The sequence below is a fragment of the Aythya ferina genome (genome assembly GCF_964211825.1).
Source record: "Aythya ferina genome assembly, chromosome: 30".
NCBI classification, from domain to species: Eukaryota; Metazoa; Chordata; class Aves; order Anseriformes; family Anatidae; genus Aythya; species Aythya ferina.
This window is the reverse complement of record NC_140327.1, coordinates 2,171,485-2,191,482: the sequence shown is the minus strand read 5'-3', so window position 1 is coordinate 2,191,482 and position 19,998 is coordinate 2,171,485. Positions and strand designations below refer to the sequence as shown.

At 62.1% G+C, this 19,998-nt stretch overlaps 2 protein-coding genes across 2 annotated transcripts in view; one reads left to right on the top strand and one right to left on the bottom strand.

The window, feature by feature from the left end:
• DHX16 (DEAH-box helicase 16) overlaps positions 1 to 14,398 on the top strand; it is a 26,650-nt gene extending 12,252 nt beyond the window's left edge. Inside the window, exons 11-20 of the mRNA XM_084501262.1 lie at positions 390 to 488; positions 1,421 to 1,573; positions 2,425 to 2,565; positions 3,795 to 3,957; positions 5,023 to 5,141; positions 6,412 to 6,479; positions 7,558 to 7,720; positions 9,913 to 10,074; positions 11,921 to 12,094; positions 14,078 to 14,398. Coding sequence (XP_084357388.1) covers positions 390 to 488; positions 1,421 to 1,573; positions 2,425 to 2,565; positions 3,795 to 3,957; positions 5,023 to 5,141; positions 6,412 to 6,479; positions 7,558 to 7,720; positions 9,913 to 10,074; positions 11,921 to 12,094; positions 14,078 to 14,206 — 1,371 coding nt within the window. The 3' untranslated portion in view covers positions 14,207 to 14,398. The remainder of the gene's footprint in view (positions 1 to 389; positions 489 to 1,420; positions 1,574 to 2,424; positions 2,566 to 3,794; positions 3,958 to 5,022; positions 5,142 to 6,411; positions 6,480 to 7,557; positions 7,721 to 9,912; positions 10,075 to 11,920; positions 12,095 to 14,077) is intronic.
• On the bottom strand, positions 14,371 to 19,998 carry LOC311425397 (uncharacterized protein C6orf136 homolog). Its single transcript, XM_084501263.1, has 6 exons — positions 19,804 to 19,998; positions 18,232 to 18,789; positions 17,104 to 17,192; positions 16,815 to 17,015; positions 14,703 to 14,772; positions 14,371 to 14,594 (listed from the first exon to the last, which is right to left on the bottom strand). Exons 1-6 carry the CDS (start codon positions 19,918 to 19,920, stop codon positions 14,445 to 14,447), a joined length of 1,185 nt encoding a protein of 394 aa, XP_084357389.1. The 5' UTR covers positions 19,921 to 19,998; the 3' UTR covers positions 14,371 to 14,444.

Here is a 19,998-nt window from a genome sequence, read left to right as displayed (position 1 = left end):
GGGGCGTTGGGGACAGTGGGGACATTGGGGACATTTGGGGACAGCAGGGGCGTTGGGGGACATGGGGACATTGGGGGATACGGGGGGGACACGGGGACGTGGACATTGTGGACACAGGGACATGGGGGGACACTAGGGGAGATGGGGACATGGAGGGGACATGGGGGGGACATTGGGGGGACACAGGGACATTGGGGGGGGACACGGGGACATTGGGGGGGGACACGGGGACACCAAACAACACCAAGACCGAGGGGCCACCGGGAGCCCTCAGCGAAGGGACAGAGGGACTTGGGGCCACCGAGGGGGGGCCACCCGGTGCTGATGTCCCCCCCCGTGTCCCCCGGTGTCCCCTGATGTCCCCTGATGTCCCCTGATGTCCCCCCCAGGCTCCCGAGGCCGACTACCTGGAGGCGTGCGTGGTGTCGGTGCTGCAGATCCACGTCACGCAGCCCCCTGGGGACATCCTCGTCTTCCTCACCGGCCAGGTGGGTGCCACCTCCCTGTCCCCTCGTGTCCCCAACCCCCCCCCGATGTCACCCGACCCCCCAGGGACGTCCCCAGGGCGTCCCCGATGTCCCCGATGTCCCCAGGGTATCCCCATCCTTCTCGTGCCCACCGTGTCCCCGTCCATCCCGCTATCCCCATGCCCCAAACGTCCCCAATGTCCCCACGCCCCCGGTGTCCCCAATGTCCCCAGGGTGTCCCCAAGTGTCCCCAAGTGTCCCTTATGTCCCTTATGTCCCCAGGGTGTCCCCATCACCACGGTGCCCCCATCCATCCAGGCGTCCCCATACCCCCGATGTCCCCAATACCCCCAATGTCCCCAATGCCCCTGATGTCCCCAATGTCCCCGGTGTCCCCAAGTGCCCCTGATGTCTCCAGGGTGTCCCCATGTCCCCGGGGTGTCCCCATCACCATGGTGCCCCCAAGCATCCCCATGTCCCTGATGTCCTCAATGCCCCCAATGCCCCCAATGCCCCCAATGTCCCCAAGTGTCCCCATGCCCCAAATGTCCCCAATGTCCCCAAGTGTCCCCATGCCCCCAATGTCCCCAATGTCCCCAGGATGTCCCCATGCCCCTGGTGCCCCTGATGTCCCTGGGGTGCCCCCATCACCACGGTGCCCCCATCCATCCAGGCATCCCCATACCCCCAATGCCCCTGATGTCCCCAATACCCCCGATGTCCCCAAGTGTCCCTAATGTCCCCAATGTCCCTGATGTCCCCAAGTGCCCCTGATGTCCCTGAGTGTCCCCATGCCCCTGATGTCCTTGGGGTGTCCCCATCACCACGGTGCCCCCATCCATCCAGGCGTCCCCATGCCCCCAATACCCCCAATACCCCCAATACCCCCGATGTCCCCAAATGTCCCCGATGTCCCCGATGTCCCCGATGTCCCCACGCTGTCCCCGTGCCAGGAGGAGATCGAGGCGTGCGTGGAGCTGCTGCAGGAGCGCTGCCGGCGCCTGGGCTCCAAGCTGGCCGAGCTGCTGGTGCTGCCCATCTACGCCAACCTCCCCTCCGACATGCAGGCGCGCATCTTCGAGCCCACCCCCCCCGGCGCCCGCAAGGTGCGCGCCGCCCCTTTAAGAGGGGGGGCGGGGCCTCGGGAAAGGGGGTGGGGTCAGGGAGGGGGTGGGGTCATGAGGGGGTGGGGTCGTGAGGGGGTGGGGGCTGGGTGGGGGTGGGTGGGAGGGGGTGGGGATTGAGGGGGTGGGGTGGGAGGGGTGGAGGCTAATGGGGTGGGGTCTGATTAGGGGCGGGGCTTAATGGGGTGGGGTTGGAGGGGGTGGAGCCTAACAGGGTGGGGTCTGAGTAAGGGGTGGGGTCTAATAGGGTGGGGTTGGAGGGGGTGGGGTCTAATGGGGTGGGGTCTTAGGGGCGGGGATTAATGGGGTGTGGTCTGAGGGGGTGGAGCCTAATAGGGTGGGGTCAGAGGGGTGGAGTCTAATAGGGCAGGGTCTTGTTGGGGGTGGAGCCTAATAGGGTGGGGCTCCAAGGAGGTGGAGCCTAATAGGGTGTGGTCATGGGGGTGGAGCCTAATAGGGTGGAGTTCCAAGGGGGGTGGGGCCTAATAGGGTGGGGCTCCAAGGGCGTGGAGCCAAATAGGGTGGAGTCTGATGGGGGTGGAGCCTAATAGGGTGTGGTCATGGGGGTGGAGCCTAATGGGGTGGGGTTCCAAGGGGGGGTGGAGCCTAATGGGGTGGGGCTCCAAGGGGGTGGAGCCTAATGGGGTGTGTCCAAGGGGCGGAGTCAGTGGGGGTGGAGCTTCAGAGGGCGGGACACGGGGATGGGACTCCCGGGGGTCGTTTGGGTGGGGTCCAGAGGGGCGGAGCTCAACGGGGCGGGGCCGAAGGGGGGCGGGGCCAACAGGGGGGGCGTGTCCCTCGGTGGGCGTGTCCCAGGAGGTGCCCGCCCCCAGGTGGTGGTGGCCACCAACATCGCGGAGACGTCGGTGACCATTGACGGCATCGTCTACGTGCTGGACCCCGGCTTCTGCAAGCAGAAGAGCTACAGCGCCCGCACCGGCATGGAGTCCCTCGTCGTCACCCCCTGCTCGCGGGTAGGGTCCCCATGTCCCCATGGACCCTGTCCCCATGTCCCCTAGGACCCCGTCCCCATGTCCCCTAGGACCCCGTCCCCGTGGCCCGTAGGACCCCATCCCCACGGACCTTGTCCCCGTGTCCCCATGGACCTCGTCCCCATGGCCCCATGGTCCTCGTCCCCGTGTTCTCGTGTCCCCATGGACCCTGTCCCCATGTCCCCTAGGACCCTGTCCCCGTGGCCCCTAGGACCCCGGCCCCGTGTCCCCTAGGACCCCGTCCCCATGGACCTCGTCGCCATGGCCCCATGGACCTCGTTGCCGTGGCCCCATGGATCTCGTCCCCATGGCCCCATGGACCCCGGCCCCGTGTCCCCATGGACCCCGTCCCCATGTCCCCTAGGACCCCGGCCCCGTGTCCCCTAGGACCCCGTCCCCGTGGCCCGTAGGACCCCGTCCCCGTGGCCCCTAGGACCCCGTCCCTGTGGCCTGTAGGACCCCGTCCCCATGGACCTCGTCCCCGTGTCCCCATGGACCTCGTCCCCATGGCCCTGTGGCCCTCGTTGCTTTGTCCCCATGGTCCTCGTCCCCGTGTTCCCGTGTCCCCATGGACTCTGTCCCCATGTCCCCTAGGACCCCGTCCCCGTGGCCCGTAGGACCCCGTCCCCATGGACCTCATCCCTGTGTCCCCATGGACCTCGTCCCCATGGCCCCATGGACCTTGTCCCTATGTCCCCATGGACCTTGTCCCCTTGTCCCCAGGTCCCCGTGGCCTTCGTTCCTATGTCCCCATGGCCCTTGTCCCCATGTCCCCATGGACCTCATCCCTATGTCCCCATGGACCTTGTCCCCATGTCCCCATGGCCCTCATTCCTATGTCCCCATGGACCCCATCCCCATGGCCCCATGGACCTCGTACCCATGTCCCCAGTGTCCCCATGTCCCCATATCCCCACATCCCTTAGTCCCCTTATCCCCATGTCCCTTGGTCCCCATGTCCCCAAATCCCTCATCCCTTTCACCCCCAAGTCCCCAACGTCCCCACACCCCTTGGTCCCCATGTCCCCATGCCTGCTGCGTCCCCATGTCCCCAAATCCTTACACCCCACGTCCCCACACCCTTTATTCCCCATATCCTTACATCCTGCTGTCCCCTGGCATCCCCTATCCCTTGGCGTCCCCTCTTCCCCAGTGTCCCCCCAGTGTCCCCAGTGTCCCCAGTGGGTGACACCGGGTGCCCTTGTCCCCAGGCCTCGGCGAACCAGCGCGCGGGGCGCGCGGGCCGGGTGGCCCCGGGGAAATGTTTCCGCCTCTACACGGCCTGGGCCTTCCAGCACGAGCTGGAGGAGACCTCCGTGCCCGAAATCCAACGCGCCGACCTCGGGGCCCTCGTCCTGCTGCTTAAGAGCCTGGGTGAGGGCAGGGGAAAGGGATTTGGGGACCCAAAGGGACGTCCTGGGGGGCTTTTGGGGCATCTCGGGGGGGTTTATGGCATCCTAAGGGTTGTCGGGGTGTCTTAGGAGGTATCTCAGGGGGCTTTGGGGCATCTAAGGGGGTCTTTGGGGCATCCTAAGGGCCATTAGGGTATTTCAGGAGGCATCTAGGGGGGCTTTGGGGCATCTCGGGGGGGTTTTATGGCATCTTAGGAGGCATCTAGGGGGGCTTTAGGGCATCTCAGGGGGTTTTGGGGCATCCTAGAGGCCATCAGGGCGTCTTAGGAGGCATTTTGGGGGGCATTGGGGCATCTCAGGGGGTTTTATGGCATCTTAGGGGGCATCAGGGTGTCTTAGGAGGCATCTGGGGGGGTTTTGGGGCATCCTAAGGGCCATTGGGGTATCTCAGGAGGCATCTTGGGGGACATTGGGGCATCTCAGGGGGTTTTGGGGCACCCTAAGGGACATTGGGGTATCTCAAGAGACATCTTGGGGGGCTTTAGGGTATCCTAAGGACCATTAGGGTATTTTAGGAGGCATCTAGGGGGGCTTTGGGGCATCTCGGGGGTCTTAGGGCCATCCTAGAGGCTATTAGGGTGGCTCAGGAGGCATCTAGGGGGGCTTTGGGGCATCTTGGGGGGTTTTGGGGTATCCTAAGGGCCATCAGGGTGTCTTAGGATGCATTTTGGGGAGCATTGGGGCATCTCAGGGGGCTTTGGGACATCCTAGAGTCCATTAGGGTTTTTAGGAGGCATCTAGGGGGGCTTTAGGGCATCTCGGGGGGCTTTAGGGCATCTAGGGGGGCTTTGGGGCATCCTAGGGGCCATTAGGGTTTTTAGGAGACCTCTCGGGGGGGCTTTGGGGCATCTTGGGCACTTTTAGGGGCCATTTGGGGACGGGGCGGACCTCGGAGCATCTCGGGGCGGGGGGGGGGGGACATTTGGGGACGGGGCCATTTGGGGACAGGGCCATTTGGGGACGGGGACCCCCGCGGGGGTCTTGGGGGACGTTTTGGGGTGGCAGCGGGCGCCGTCCCCGTCCCCAGGCATCAACGACCTGATCCACTTCGACTTCCTGGACCCCCCCCCCCACGAGACGCTGGTGCTGGCGCTGGAGCAGCTCTACGCACTGGGAGCCCTCAACCACCTGGGCGAGCTCACCACGGTACTGGGAGCACTGGGAGGGACTGGGAGGCACTGGGAGGCACTGGGAGGGACTGGGGGGGTGGTGCTGGACACCATGGATGGGGTTGTGTGGGTACTGGGAGCACTGGGAGGGACTGGGAGGGACTGGGAGGGACTGGGGTGGTGGGGTTGGACACCATGGATGGGGTTACGTTGGTACTGGGAGCACTGGGAGGGACTGGGAGGCACTGGGAGGGACTGGGATGGTCATGGTGGACCTCATGTGTGAGCTCACCATGGTACTGGGAGCACTGGGAGGGACTGGGAGGCACTGGGAGGGACTGGGATGGTGGTGGTGGATCCTATGGATGAGCTCACTGTGGTACTGGGAGCACTGGGAGGGACTGGGAGGGACTGGGAGAACTGGGAGGGACTGGGGTGGTGGGGTTGGACACCATGGATGGGGTTGTGTTGGTACTGGGAGCACTGGGAGGGACTGGGAGGGACTGGGAGGGACTGGGGTGGTGGGGTTGGACACCATGGATGGGGTTACGTTGGTACTGGGAGCACTGGGAGGGACTGGGAGGGACTGGGATGGTCATGGTGGACCTCATGTGTGAGCTCACCATGGTACTGGGAGCACTGGGAGGGACTGGGAGGCACTGGGAGGACTGGGAGGGACTGGGGTGGTGGGGTTGGACACCATGGATGAGGTTGTGTTGGTACTGGGAGCACTGGGAGGGACTGGGATGGTCATGGTGGACCTCATGTGTGAGCTCACCATGGTACTGGGAGCACTGGGAGGGACTGGGAGGCACTGGGAGGACTGGGAGGGACTGGGGTGGTGGGGTTGGACACCATGGATGAGGTTGTGTTGGTACTGGGAGCACTGGGAGGGACTGGGATGGTCATGGTGGACCTCATGTGTGAGCTCACCATGGTACTGGGAGCACTGGGAGGGACTGGGAGGCACTGGGAGGGACTGGGATGGTGGTGGTGGATCCTATGGGTGAGCTCACTGTGGTACTGGGAGCACTGGGAGGGACTGGGAGGGACTGGGAGGACTGGGAGGCACTGGGGTGGTGGTACTGGACCCCGTGGGTGAGCTCACTGTGGTACTGGGAGCACTGGGATGGTACTGGGAGCACTGGGAGGAACCGTTTTGCTGGTGTTGGACCTCACGGGTGAGCTCACCACGGTACTGGGAGCACTGGGAGGAACTGGGGGCGCTGGGGGGGGCTTACTGGGAGCACTGGGGCGGGGTAACTGGGAGCACTGGTGCCCTGACGCTGTCCCCGCGCTGTCCCCAGCTGGGCCGGCGCATGGCGGAGCTGCCCGTGGAGCCCATGCTGGCCAAGATGATCCTGGCCTCGGAGCAGTGAGTGTCCCCAAATGTCCCCAAAATGTCCCCAAATGTCCCCAAAATGTCCCCAGATGTCCCCAGGTGTCCCCAGGGTGTCCCTGGGTGTCCCCAAATGTCCCCGGGGTGTCCCCAGGTGTCCCTGGGGTGTCCCCAAATGTCCCCAGGTGTCCCTGGGGTGTCCCCAGATGTCCCTAGGGTGTCCCCAGGGTACCCCGGTGCCATTCCTAGGGTGACATGATGGTGTCCCCATGTTACGGGGTGCCCCAGGAGTGTCCCCAAGGTGTCCCAGGGCTGTCCCCAAAGTGCCCCGGCACTGTCCCCGTGTTATGGGGTCACCCAGGAGTGTCCCCAAAGTGCCCTGGCACCGTCCCCGTGTTATGGGGTGCCCCAGGGCTGTCCCCAAGGTCCCCTGGTGCCATCCCCACACCATGGGGTGCTCCAGGACTGTCCCCAAAGTGTCCCAGGACTGTCCCCAAGTTACCCTGGCGCTGTCCCCGTGTTCTGGGGTCACCCAGGAGTGTCCCCAAAGTGTCTCAGGGCTGTCCCCAAGGTCCCCCAGCGCCGTCCCCATGTTATGGGGTGCCCCAGGACTGTCCCCAAAGTGCCCTGAGGCTGTCCCCAAGGTGCCATGGTGCCACCCCCATGTTATAGGGTCACCCAGGGCTGTCCCCAAGGTGCCCTGGCGCTGTCCCCGTGTTCTGGGGTGCCCCAGGACTGTCCCCAAAGTGCCCCAGGACTGTCCCCAAGGTCCCCCGGCGCTGTCCCTGTGCCATGGGGTGCCCCGGGGCTGTCCCCAAAGTGCCCCAGGGCTGTCCCCAAGGTCCCCCGGCGCCATCCCCGTGTTCTGGGGTCACCCAGGAGTGTCCCCAAAGTGTCCCAGGGCTGTCCCCAAGGTGTCCTAGTGCCGTCCCCATGTTATGGGGTCACCCAGGGCTGTCCCCAAGGTGCCCTGGCGCTGTCCCCGTGTTCTGGGGTGCCCCGGGGCTGTCCCCAAAGTGCCCCAGGGCTGTCCCCAAGGTCCCCCGGCGCCATCCCCGTGTTCTGGGGTCACCCAGGACTGTCCCCAAGGTGTCGTGGCACTGTCCCCACGCAGGTACGGGTGCACGGAGGAGGTGCTGACGGTGGCGGCCATGCTGTCGGTGAACAACGCCGTCTTCTACCGGCCCAAGGACAAGGTGCTGCACGCCGACAGCGCCCGCGTCGGCTTCCACGTGCCCGGCGGCGACCACCTCGTGCTGCTCAACGTCTACAACCAGGCACGGGGGGCGCTGGGGGGGCGTTGGGGACGTTTGGGGACGTTTGGGGGACGTTTGGGGATGATTTGGGGATGCTTGGGGATGATTTGGGGACGTTTGGGGATGATTTGGGGACATTTTGGGGATGTTTGGGGATGCTTGGGGACACTTTGGGATGTTTTGGGGACACTGGGGATGCTTGGGGACACTTTGGGATGTTTTGGGGACACTGGGGATGCTTGGGGACACTTTGGGATGTTTTGGGGACACTGGGGATGCTTGGGGACACTTTGGGGACATTTGGGGATGATTTGGGGACGTTTGGGGATGTTTGGGGATGATTTGGGGATGATTTGGGGATGTTTGGGGATGATTTGGGGATGTTTGGGGATGTTTGGGGACGCATGAGGACATTTTGGGGACGTTTGGGGACACTTTAGGGACACTGGGGATGCTTGGGGACATTTTGGGGACGCTTGGGGACACTGGGGATGCTTGGGGACACTTTGGGGATGTTTGGGGACACTTTGGGGATGCTTGGGGACACTTTGGGGATGATTTGGGGATGTTTGGGGACACTTTAGGGACACTGGGGATGCTTGGGGACATTTCGGGGACGCTTGGGGACACTGGGGATGTTTGGGGACATTTTGGGGATGTTTGGGGATGTTTGGGGATGATTTGGGGACATTTTGGGGATGTTTGGGGATGCTTGGGGACACTTTGGGATGTTTTGGGGACACTGGGGATGCTTGGGGACACTTTGGGGATGCTTGGGGACACTTTGGGATGCTTTGGGGACACTTTGGGGATGTTTGGGGACGCTTTGGGGATGCTTGGGGACATTTTGGGGATGATTTGGGGATGTTTGGGGACACTTTAGGGACACTGGGGATGCTTGGGGGATGTTTGGGGACATTTTGGGGATGATTTGGGGACATTTTGGGATGCTTGGGGATGTTTGGAGACACTTTGGGACGCTTTGGGGACACTGGGGATGCTTTGGGGACATTTTAGGGATGCTTGGGCACACTTCAGGGACACTGGGGGTGATTTGGGATGCTTTGGGGACACTATGGGGACATTTTGGGGATGCTTGAGGACACTTTGGGGGCACTTGGGGACACTGGGGACGCTTTGGGATGCTTTGGGGACACTTAGGAACACGTGGGGGGGCTTGGGGACACTTTGGGGACATTTTGGGGATGGTTTGGGACACTTTGGGGACGGTTTGGGACACTTTGGGGACACTTAGGGACGCTTTGGGGATGCTTGGGGTCGCTTTGGGGGCACTTGGAGACGCTTTGGGGACGCTTGGGGACACTGGGGATGCTTTGGGGACATTTGGGGACACGCTGGGTGGGAACGGGCTGTCCTGGGGACATGGGGACGGGTGCTTGGGGTGTTGTGGGGGATCCAGGTCCCGGTACTGACCTGTCCCTGTCCTGTCTGTGTCCCCTCCTTGTCCCCATGTCCCCATGTCCCTCTCCCTGTGTCCCCATGTCCTTCTCCCCGTGTCCCCATGTCCCTTTTTGTCCCCATCCCCTTCCTCTTGTCCCCATGTCCCTGTCCCGTACCTTGTTGTCCCCATGGCCCCGTGTCCCTTTGTCCCTCTCCCTGTCCCTTATTGTCCCCCTGTCCCTCTCCCTGTCCCCATGTCCTTGCTGTCCCCACGTCCCTCTCCATGTCCCCATATCCCTTATTGTCCCCATACCCCCTTATTGTCCCCATATCCTTTTGTCCCTCTCCCTGTCCCCACACCCCCTCCTGTCCCCCTGTCCCTCTCCATGTCCCCATGTCCCTCCTGTCCCCATATCCCTTATTGTCCCCATACCCCTTGGTGTCCCCCTGTCCCTCTCTGTGTCCCTGTGTCCCCATATCCCCTGGTGTCCCCATACCCCTTGGTGTCCCCATGTCCCCCTGTCCACCTCCGTGTCCCTGTGTCCCCATATCCCTTATTGTCCCCATACCCCCTTACTGTCCCCACACCCCCTTACTGTCCCCATACCCCTGCTGTCCCCTCCTGTCCCCTCCTGTCCCCCTGCTGTCCCCCTGTCCCTCTCCATGTCCCCATGTCCCTCCTGTCCCCATACCCCCTTATTGTCCCCATACCCCTTACTGCCCCCACACCCCTTACTGTCCCCACACCCCCTGCTGTCCCCATACCCCTGCTGTCCCCTGCTGTCCCCTCGTGTCCCCCGGTGTCCCCGCAGTGGGTGGCGAGCGGTCACTCTGTGCAGTGGTGCTACGAGCACTTCGTGCAGGCGCGGTCGCTGCGGCGGGCGCGGGACGTGCGGGAGCAGCTGGAGGGGCTGATGGAGCGCGTGGAGATCGCCCCCGCCTCCTGCAACGGGGACCTGGTGGCCGTCCGAAAGGTGACCCCCACCCCAAAAAAAAAAAAGAAAGGGAAACCCCAAAAAAAAACAGGAAAAAACGGGCTGGAAACGCACGAAAAAGGCAAAAAACCGCGAAGGAAATGCACAAAAAATGCGAAAAACGCGAAGGAAACGCCCAAAAAACGCAAAGGAAACTCCAAAAAACACGCAGGGACTCCCCAAAAACACCCAGGAAACCCCAGAAACACACGCAGGGACCCCAAAACCCCACACAGGGACCCTAAAACCCCAACCAGAGACCCCAAAAACCCAACCAGGGACCCCAAAAAACCAACAAGGAGCCCTAAAAGCCCAACCAGAGACCCCAAAACCCCACACAGGGACCCCTAAAACCCAACCAGGGACACTGAAACCCACCCAAGGACCCCAAAACCCTACACAGGGACCCCAGAAACACACACAGGGACCCAAAAACCCAAGCAGGGACCCAAAAACCCACACAGGGACCCTAAAACCCCAACCATGGACCCCAGAAACACACACAGGGACCCAAAAACCCCAACCAGGGACCCAAAAACCCCAACCAAGGAGCCCTAAACCCCAACCAGGGACCCCAAAAAACCAACAAGGAGCCCTAAAAGCCCAACCAGGGACCCCAAAAACCTATCGAGGGATCCCAAAACCCCACCCTAAGGACCTCAAAAACCCAACCAGAGACTCCAAAACCCACCCAAGGACCCCAAAACCCTACACAGGGACCCCAGAAACCCAACCAGAAACCCTAAAACCCCACCAAGGGACCCCAAAACCCACACAGGGACCCCAAAAACCCACCCAGCGACCCCATTTTCCCCCTCCTGCGTCCCTCAGGACCCCATTTCCCCTCTCAGGACCCCCAATTCCCCCCTTTGGGACCCCCATTTCCCATCCTGGGTCCCTTGGGACCCCATTTCCCCCCTGGTGACCCCATATCCCCCCTGGGGACCCCAATTCCCCCCCCCAAGCCCCCTATTTCCCCCCCCAGGGACCCCATTTCCCCCCCCAAGCCCCCCATTTCCCCCCTCAGAACCCCAATTTCCCCCCCCAACCTCCCCATTTCCCTCCTCCTGGGTCCCCCAGGACCCCAGTTTCCCCCTCAGGACCCCCATTTCCCCCCTCCTGGGTCCCCCAGGACCCCATTTCCCCCCTCAGAACCCCCATTTCCCCCTCCAGGACCCCATTTTCCCCCCCAAGCCCCCCATTTCCCCCCTGGTGACCCCATTTCTCCCCCCAGGACCCCCATTTCCCCCCCATTCCCCCCCCAGGACCCCATTTCCCCCCCTTCTGACCCCCATTTCTCCCCCAAGCCCCCCCATTTCCTCCCCCAGGACCCCAGTTTCCCCCTCAGGACCCCCGTTTTCCCCCTCCTAGGTTTCTCAGGACCCCAATTCCCCCCTGGGGACCCCAATTCCCCCCCCAACCTCCCTATTTCCCCCTCCAGGACCCCATTTTCCCCCCCAGGACCCCATTTCCCCCCCCAAGGTCCCCATTTCCCTCCTCAGAACCCCCATATCCCCCCCGGGGACCCCAATTTCCCCCCCCAGCACCCCATATCCCCCCTTCTGACCCCCATTTCCCCCCCTTCTGACCCCCAATTCCCCCCCCCAACCTCCCCATTTCCCCCTCCAGGACCCCATTTCTCCCCCCAAGCCCCCCATTTCCCCCCCCAGGACCCCCATATCCCCCCCAGGACCCCCATTTCCCCCCCCAAGCCCCCCATTTCCCCCCTGGTGACCCCATTTCTCCCCCCAGGACCCCCATTTCCCCCCCATTCCCCCCCCAAGCCCCCCATATCCCCCCCGGTGACCCCATATCCCCCCCCAACCTCCCCATTTCCCCCCCCCAGGCCATCACCGCCGGCTTCTTCTACCACACGGCGCGGCTGACGCGGGGGGGGTACCGCACGGTGAAGCACCAGCAGACGGTGTTCGTGCACCCCAACAGCTCCCTGTTCGAGGAGCAGCCCCGCTGGGTGCTCTACCACGAGCTCGTCTTCACCACCAAGGAGTTCATGCGGCAGGTGGGGGGGGGACGGGGGGAAATGGGGGGGAAATGGGGGGGAAATGGGGGAAAAAAGGGGGAAAATGGGGGTTTGGGGGGGGAAATGGGGAGAAATGGGGAGAAATGGGGGGAAATGGGGGGGAAATGGGGGAAAATGGGATGTGGGGGGGGGAAAAGGGGGAAAAATGGGGGTTTGGGGGGGAAAAATGGGGGAAGAATGGGGGGAAAATGGGGGAAAATGGGGGAAAAATGGGGTGTGTGGGGGGGAAAAGGGGGAAAAATGGGGAAAAGGGGGAGAAATGGGGGTGTGGGGGGGAAAATGGGGGTTTGGGGGGGAAAAATGGGGGTATGGGGGGGGGAAAGGGGGAAGAATGGGGGAAAATGGGGGAAAAAAGGGAGAAAGGGGGAGAAATGGGGGGAAAAGGGGGAGAAATGGGGGAAAAATGGGAGAAAAGGGGGGAGAAATGGGGTGTGGGGGGGGGGAAAGGGGGGAAAATGGGGGTTTGGGGGGGAAAAATGGGGGTTTGGGGGGGAAAGGGGGGAAAAAAGGAGGAAAAATGGGGGTGTGGGGGAGGAAAAGGGGGAAAATGGGGGTTTGGGGGGGGAAAGGGGGAAAAATGGGGGGGAAAAGGGGGAGAAATGGGGGAAAAGGAGGGAAAAAGGGGGAAAATGGGGGTTTGGGGGGGGAAAGGGGGGGAAAATGGGGGTTTGGGGGGGGAAATGGGGGAAGAATGGGGGGAAAATGGGGGAAAAAAGGGGGAAAGGGGGAAAAATGGGGGTTTGGGGGGAATAAATGGGGGTTTGGGGGGGAAAGGGGGAAAAATGGGGGAAAAAAGGGGGAAAAATGGGGTGTGGGGGGAATAAATGGGGGTTTGGGGGGGGAAAGGGGGGAAAAAGGAGGAAAAAAGGGGGTGTGGGGGGGGGGAAAGGGGGAAAAATGGGGAAAATGGGGGAAAAATGGGGGAAAAAAGGGGGAAAAATGGGGTGTGTGGGGGGAAAAGGGGGAGAAATGGGGGATTTGGGGGAAAAATGGGGGTGTGGGGGGGAAAAGGGGGAAAAAAGAGGGAAAAATGGGGTGTGGGGGGAATAAATGGGGGTTTGGGGGGAAAAGGGGGAAAAAAGGGGGAAAAATGGGGGTATGGGGGGAAAAAAAGGGGCTGGGGATGGTGCCAAGGGGTGAGGGGTGCGGGTATGGGGCTAACCACGGGGTTATGGGGACGAGGAGGGCCTGGGGGGGGTTTAGGGTCGCGGGGCAGCATCGGGGCCCCTCCTTGACCCTATTTGTCCCCCCCAATCCTATTTGTCCCCCCTCGACCCTATTTGTCCCCCTCGACCCTATTTCTCCCCCCTCGACCCTATTTCTCCCCCCTTGACCCTATTTCTCCCCCCTTTGACCCTATTTGTCCCCCCCGACCCTATTTCTCCCCCCTTTGACCCTATTTCTACCCCCCCGACCCTATTTCTCCCCCCTTGACCCTATTTCTCCCCCCTTGACCCTATTTCTCCACCCCCGACCCTATTTCTCCCCCCTTTGACCCTATTTCTCCCCCCCCGACCCTATTTCTCCCCCCCCGACCCTATTTCTCCCCCCTCGACCCTATTTGTCCCCCCTTGACCCTATTTCTCCCCCCCTTGACCCTATTTCTCCCCCCCCGACCCTATTTGTCCCCCCTCGACCCTATTTGTCCCCCCTCGACCCTATTTGTCCCCCCTCGACCCTATTTCTCCCCCCCTTGACCCTATTTCTCCCCCCCTCGACCCTATTTGCCCCCCCCAACCCTATTTCTCCCCCCCCGACCCTATTTCTCCCCCCCCGACCCTATTTCTCCCCCCCTTGACCCTATTTCTCCCCCCTCGACCCTATTTGCCCCTCCTTGACCCTATTTCTCCCCCCCGACCCTATTTCTCCCCCCTTTGACCCTATTTCTCCCCCCTTTGACCCTATTTCTCCCCCCTTTGACCCTATTTGTCCCCCCCCGACCCTATTTGTCCCCCCCCCAAGGTGATCGAGATCGACAGCGCCTGGCTGCTGGAGGTGGCGCCCCATTACTACCAGGCCAAGGAGCTGGAGGACGCCGGCGCCCGCAAAATGCCCAAAAAAACGGGCAAAACCCGCGAAGAATTGGGCTGAAAACCCCCAAGACGGGGTTTTGGGACACCGGGGGGGGGTTTTGGGGACACCAGGGGGGGTTTTGGGGATATTAGGGGGGTTTTGGGGCCATCCCGAAGCCCCTAATAGAGTTTTAGGGGACCTGAAGCTCGCTGTTCCCTCCGCCGTGCCGTTTTTGGGGTGAATTTCCGTAATTATATATATTTTTTTTAATTCTGTACATTAAATTATTTCGGGGGGGGGTCCCGGGAAGGGGTTTTCATGCAGCTCCCGGGGGTCCCGAAGGTCCCGGGGGTTTTAGGGCGAGGTTTAGGGCCGGCCCCGACCCCGCTTCGGCCACCGCCAGCGCCACGGCGGCGGCCACCAGCAGCTTCTTGGCCTCCGTCACCGCCGGGGGGGCCGGCATCAGCTTGGGGAGGGGGCAAAAATGGGGGAAAAAAAAGGGAAATTGGGGAAAATGGGGACAGGAGGGGCTCGGCGACGTCCCCTAGTGTCCCTTTTTGTCACCGTCCCTTACCTTGTCCACGCGGTGGCAGCGGATGAGGCCCTGGGAGTCGAGGAAGAAGGTGGAGAAAGCGTCGTAGGACCTGGGGGGGGGGATTTTGGGGACGTTTTGGGGGGATTTGGGGACGATTTGGGGACATTGGGGTGTTTGGGGATATCGGGGATGGTGGGGGCAGGGGGTTGGGGTCTCAATGTGGGGGGTTTGGGGACATTGAGGGGGGTTTTGGGGACGTTGGGGGGGGTTTGGGGACGTTGGGGGGGGGTTTGGGGATATTGGGGATGGGGGCAAGGGGGTGGGTGAGGTTTTGGGGTCGTGGCTGGCCCTATAAAGGGGACGGGGTGGTTTTGGGGTCCCAGGGGGAGAGGGGACACGGTCCTGGGTTTTTTTGGGGGTGTGGGGACGTGGGGGCAGCGGGGATGGGGTGGGAAATGCCAAGAGGGGGGGAAAAGGGAGCAAAAGGGGAACAAAATGGGGCCAAAAGGGGAAAAAATGGGACAAAGGGGGCCAAAATGGGCTAAAAGGGAGATAAAAGGGGCACAAAATGGGGCTAAAGGGGGGCAAAATGGGATGAAGGGGAACAAAAGGGGGATAAAAGGGGGCAAAGGGGGACAAAATGGGCTAAAAGGGGGATAAAAGGGGCCCAAAACGGGGCTAAAGGGGGACAAAATGGGCCAAAGGGGGCCAAAATGGGATGAAGGGGCACAAAAGGGGGAGAAAGGGGAACAAAATGGGGAGAAAGAGGAACAGAAGGGGCCAAAAAGGGGACAAAGGGGGCCATAAGGGGCCAAGAGGTGACAACGGGGACAGAGGGGAACAAAATGGGGACAAGGGGGAACAAAATGGGGACAAAGGGGAACAAAATGGGCTAAAAGGGAACAAAATGGGCTAAAAGGGGGCTAAAGGGGCCCGAAATGGAGCCAAAGGGGCCCAAAACGGGGCCAAAACGGGTCCGAATGGGGCCGTAAGGGGCCAAGAGGTGACAACGGGGACAGAGGGGAACAAAATGGGGATAAAGGGGCACAAAATGGGGACAAAAGCGAACAAAATGGGCTAAAAGGGGGCTAAAAGGGGCCCGAAATGGGGCCAAAACGGGTCCGAAGGGGGCCATAAGGGGCTGTAAGGGGCCAAGAGGTGACAACGGGGACAAAGGGGAACAAAATGGGGACAAAGGGGAACAAAATGGGCTAAAAGGGGCCCGAAATGAAGCCAAAGGGGCCCAAAACGGGGCCAAAACGGGGCCAAAACGGGGCCAAAACGGGTCCGAATGGGGCCGTAAGGGGCCAAGAGGTGACAATGGGGGCAGAGGGGAACAAAATGGGGACAAAGGGGGAACAAAATGGGGACAAAGGGGAACAAAATGGGGACAAAGGGGAACAAAATGGGCTAAAAGGGAACAAAATGGGCTAAAAGGGGGCTAAAAGGGGCCCGAAATGGAGCCGAAGGGGCCCAAAACGGGTCCAAAACGGGTCCGAATGGGGCCGTAAGGGGCCAAGAGGTGACAACGAGGACAGAGGGGAACAAAATGGGGACAAAGGGGAACAAAATGGGGACAAAGGGGCACAAAATGGGATTAAGGGGGACCAAAATGGGCTAAAAGGGAACAAAATGGGCTAAAAGGGGGCTAAAAGGGGCCCGAAATGGAGCCAAAGGGGCCCAAAACAGCCTAAAACGGGTCCGAAGGGGGCCGTAAGGGGCCAGGAGGTGACAACGGGGACAGAGGGGAACAAAATGGGGACAAAGGGGCACAAAATGGGGACAAAGAGGAACAAAATGGGCTAAAAGGGAACAAAATGGGCTAAAAGGGGGCTAAAAGGGGCCCGAAATGGAGCCAAAGGGGCCCAAAACGGGGCCAAAGGGGGCCATAAGGGGGCCGTAAGGGGACAAGAGGTGACAATGGGGACAAAGGGGAACAAAATGGGGACAAAAGGGGAACAAAATGGGACTAAGGGGGACCAAAATGGGCTAAAAGGGAACAAAACGGGCTAAAAGGGGGCTAAAAGGGGCCCGAAATGGAGCCAAAGGGGCCCAAAACAGCCTAAAACGGGTCCGAAGGGGGCCGTAAGGGGCCAAGAGGTGACAACGGGGACAGAGGGGACAATAGGGTCACAGAGGGGGGGTGCTGACCGCAGCAGCTCGCGTTTGTCGCGGCGGTAGAAGCGCAGGAGGCAGAGGTGGAAGGGGAGCCCGGTGAGGCGCCAGCGGGCGCGGATGCTGCAGTCCTCGGGGTGCTGCGTTAGGGCCAGCACCTCCAGGCGAAGGCTGGCGAAATAACCCCAAGCCGCGGCCCTACAGAGGGTGACGGCCACCTGGTACATGGCCCGGCCCCTGTGGGGACACGGGGACATCAGGAAGTCACTTTTGGGGCCGTCGGGGTCCCCAAATGGGGGGCCCGGGGGGTCCCCGGGGGGCTCACCGGGTGTGGAGGCGCAGGGGGTGGTTGACGAATTCGACGTCCGGGGAGTAGAGGGCGTAGTCGGGGATCTTGAGGAAGAAGTTGGGGAGCTGGGGGAAAAAAAGGGACAGAAAGGGGTGAAAAAGGGCAGAAAAGGGGCAAAAAGGGGATAAAAAGGGGATGGGGAGAGAAAAAGGACAGAAAAGGGATAGAAAAGGGACAGAAAGGGGCAGAAAAGGGACGAAAAGGGGCAGAAAAGGGGACAGAAAGGGACAAAAAGGGACAGAAAAGGGACAGAAAAGGGACAAAAAGGGGATGGGGACATAAAAAGGGGACAGAAAAGGGGCAGGGAAGGGGATGGGGACAGCAAGAGAAAATGGGATGGGGAGAAACCCTTTATAGAGACCCCCAGGACCCCAAATCCACCCCACCCCCTTTATAGGGCCACCCAGGACCCCAAAACCACCCCGTCCCCTTTATAGGGCCACCCAGAATCCCCCCAAAAACCACCCTATCCCCCTTATATGGGCACCCAGGACCCCAAAAACCCACCCTATCCCTTTTATAGGGCCACCCAGGACCCCAAAACCACCCCACCCCCTTTATAGGGCCACCCAGCACCCCCAAAACCACCCAGGACCCCAAAAAAACACCCTATCCTCTTTATAGGGCCACCCAGGACCCCCAAAAACCCACCCTATCCCCTTTATATGGCCACCAGGACCCCAAAACCACCCCATCCCCTTTATAGGGCCACCCAGCACCCCCAAACCACCCCATCCCCTTTATAGGGCCACCCAGGACCCCCAAAAACCCACCCTATCCCCTTTATATGGCCACCAGGACCCCAAAACCACCCTAACCCCTTTATAGGGCCACCCAGGACCCCCAAAAACCCACCCTATCCCCTTTATAGGGCCACCCAGGACCCCAAAACCACCCTGTCCCCTTTATAGGGACCCCCAGGACCCCAAATCCACCCCACCCCCTTTATAGGGCCACCCAACCCCCCCCAAAACCCCCCTCCCCTTCTTTATAGGGCCACCCAGCGCCTATAACCACCCCCCAAACCCCTCCCCGTACGCCCCCAACCCCGAGGGGACCCCAAAACGCCCCCAAAAAGGGGGCTTTTGGGGTCGCCCCGGTTACCTCGTGCCGCAGCTTGTCGTGCATTAGGGCCAGGTGCTCCTCCATACTGGGGGGGGGGCGGCGGGGGGGGCCGGAGGGGGCGAGTAATGGGGCCGGGGGGGCTCGCAGCAGCAGGAGGGCGCCGGTTATAGGGCCAGCACCCGTTATAGGGCCGGGGGGGGCGCTTAGAGGGCAGCTCGTGGCGTTTATAGGGCCAGAAGTGCTTATAGGGCCGGCGGCGGTTATGGGGCCGGCAGTGGTTATGGGGCTGGCGGCCGTTATGGGGCCGATTGAGGTGGTTATGGGGCCGGTTGTGGTTATAGGGCCGGTTGCGGTTATAGGGTCGGAGGTTTTTTTAGGGCTGGAGGTGTTTCTGGGGCTGGAGGTGGTTATAGGGTCGGAGGTGGTTATGGGGCCGTCCCGCACGGCGATGTCGTCCTCCCGGCGGCCGTCCACGGTGGTGATGGCTCCGGCCATGCCCTCCGGTGGGGCCAGGGCTCGGGGGTTGTAGGATCGGGGTGCCCGGGGGGGCGGCGGCGGCGGGGGGAGGAGAGGCAGCAGCCAGCCCCGCTGCAGGTCCTGCGGGAGGGGTGCTGTGGGGCCGGCCCTACAGAGCGTGGGGCTGGCCCTATAGCATGTGGGGTGGCCCTATAGGGGTGTGGGGTGGCTCTAGAGCTTGTGGGGTGGCCCTAGAGCTTGTGGGGTGGCCCTATGGGGGTATGGGGCCGGCCCTATAGGGGTAGGAGTGGCCCTATAGCATGTAGGGCGGGTCTAGGGCATGTGGGGGTGGCCCTAAAGCTTGTGGGGCTGGCCCTATAGGGGTGTGGGGTGGCCCTAGAGCATGTGGGGTGGCTCTAGAGCTTGTGGGGCTGGCTCTATAGGGGTAGGGGTGGCCCTATAGGGGTGTGGGGTGGCCCTAGAGCATGTGGGGTGGCTCTATGGGGGTGTGGGGCAGCCCTAGAGCTTGTGGGGTGGCCCTATAGGAGGGTGGGGGGCTTACCCATAGGGGTGTGGGGTTGGCCCTATAGCAGGGTATGGGGCTGCCCTATAGGGGTGTGGGTCTGCCCCATAGGGGGTGAAACAGCCCTATAGGGGGGTAGAGCTGCCCCATAGGGGGCTGGAAGTGACCCATAGGGGACTGGGGCTGCTCTATGGGGGTCGGGGCCGCCCCATAGGGGCCAGAACCGCCCCATAGGGAGCTGGGGGGGGCCCCATAGGGGGTGTGGGGGCCCCATAGGGGGTGGGGCTGCCCCATAGGAGGCCCCATAGGAGCCGGATCCACCCCTAGGGGCCGGAATTACCCCATAGGGCCCACCAAGCCCCACCCCCTCATTTCCATAACCCCGCCCATCCCTTCTAATTTGCATAACCCCGCCCCCATCCCCACACAGTGCCCTCACAGCCTCATTTCCATAACCCCGCCCACTCCGCTCACCCAACCCCGCCCCCATACAACCAAATTTACATAACCACGCCCGCATAAAACCTCATTTACATAACCACGCCCCTTAATCTGCATATTTCCCCCTCATTTTCGCGCAGCGCCCCTCCCCCACCCGCTCCCCATCGCCCCGCCCCCTCCGCTCCCCTCACCTGCGGCCTAGCCCGGTACCGGCGGCGCTGAGGGCCCGGCCGGCTCCAAGAGGAGGCGACCCCGGGCCAGGCGGGCAGGAGGCGGCGGCCGGCGGCGGCGGGGCCGTTGCGGAACATGGCGGAGCCGCCCCCGCTGCCCCCTTCTCGCCTCACGGCGCCTCAGCCGCCGGCGGGAGCGCTCTGCGCATGCGCGGC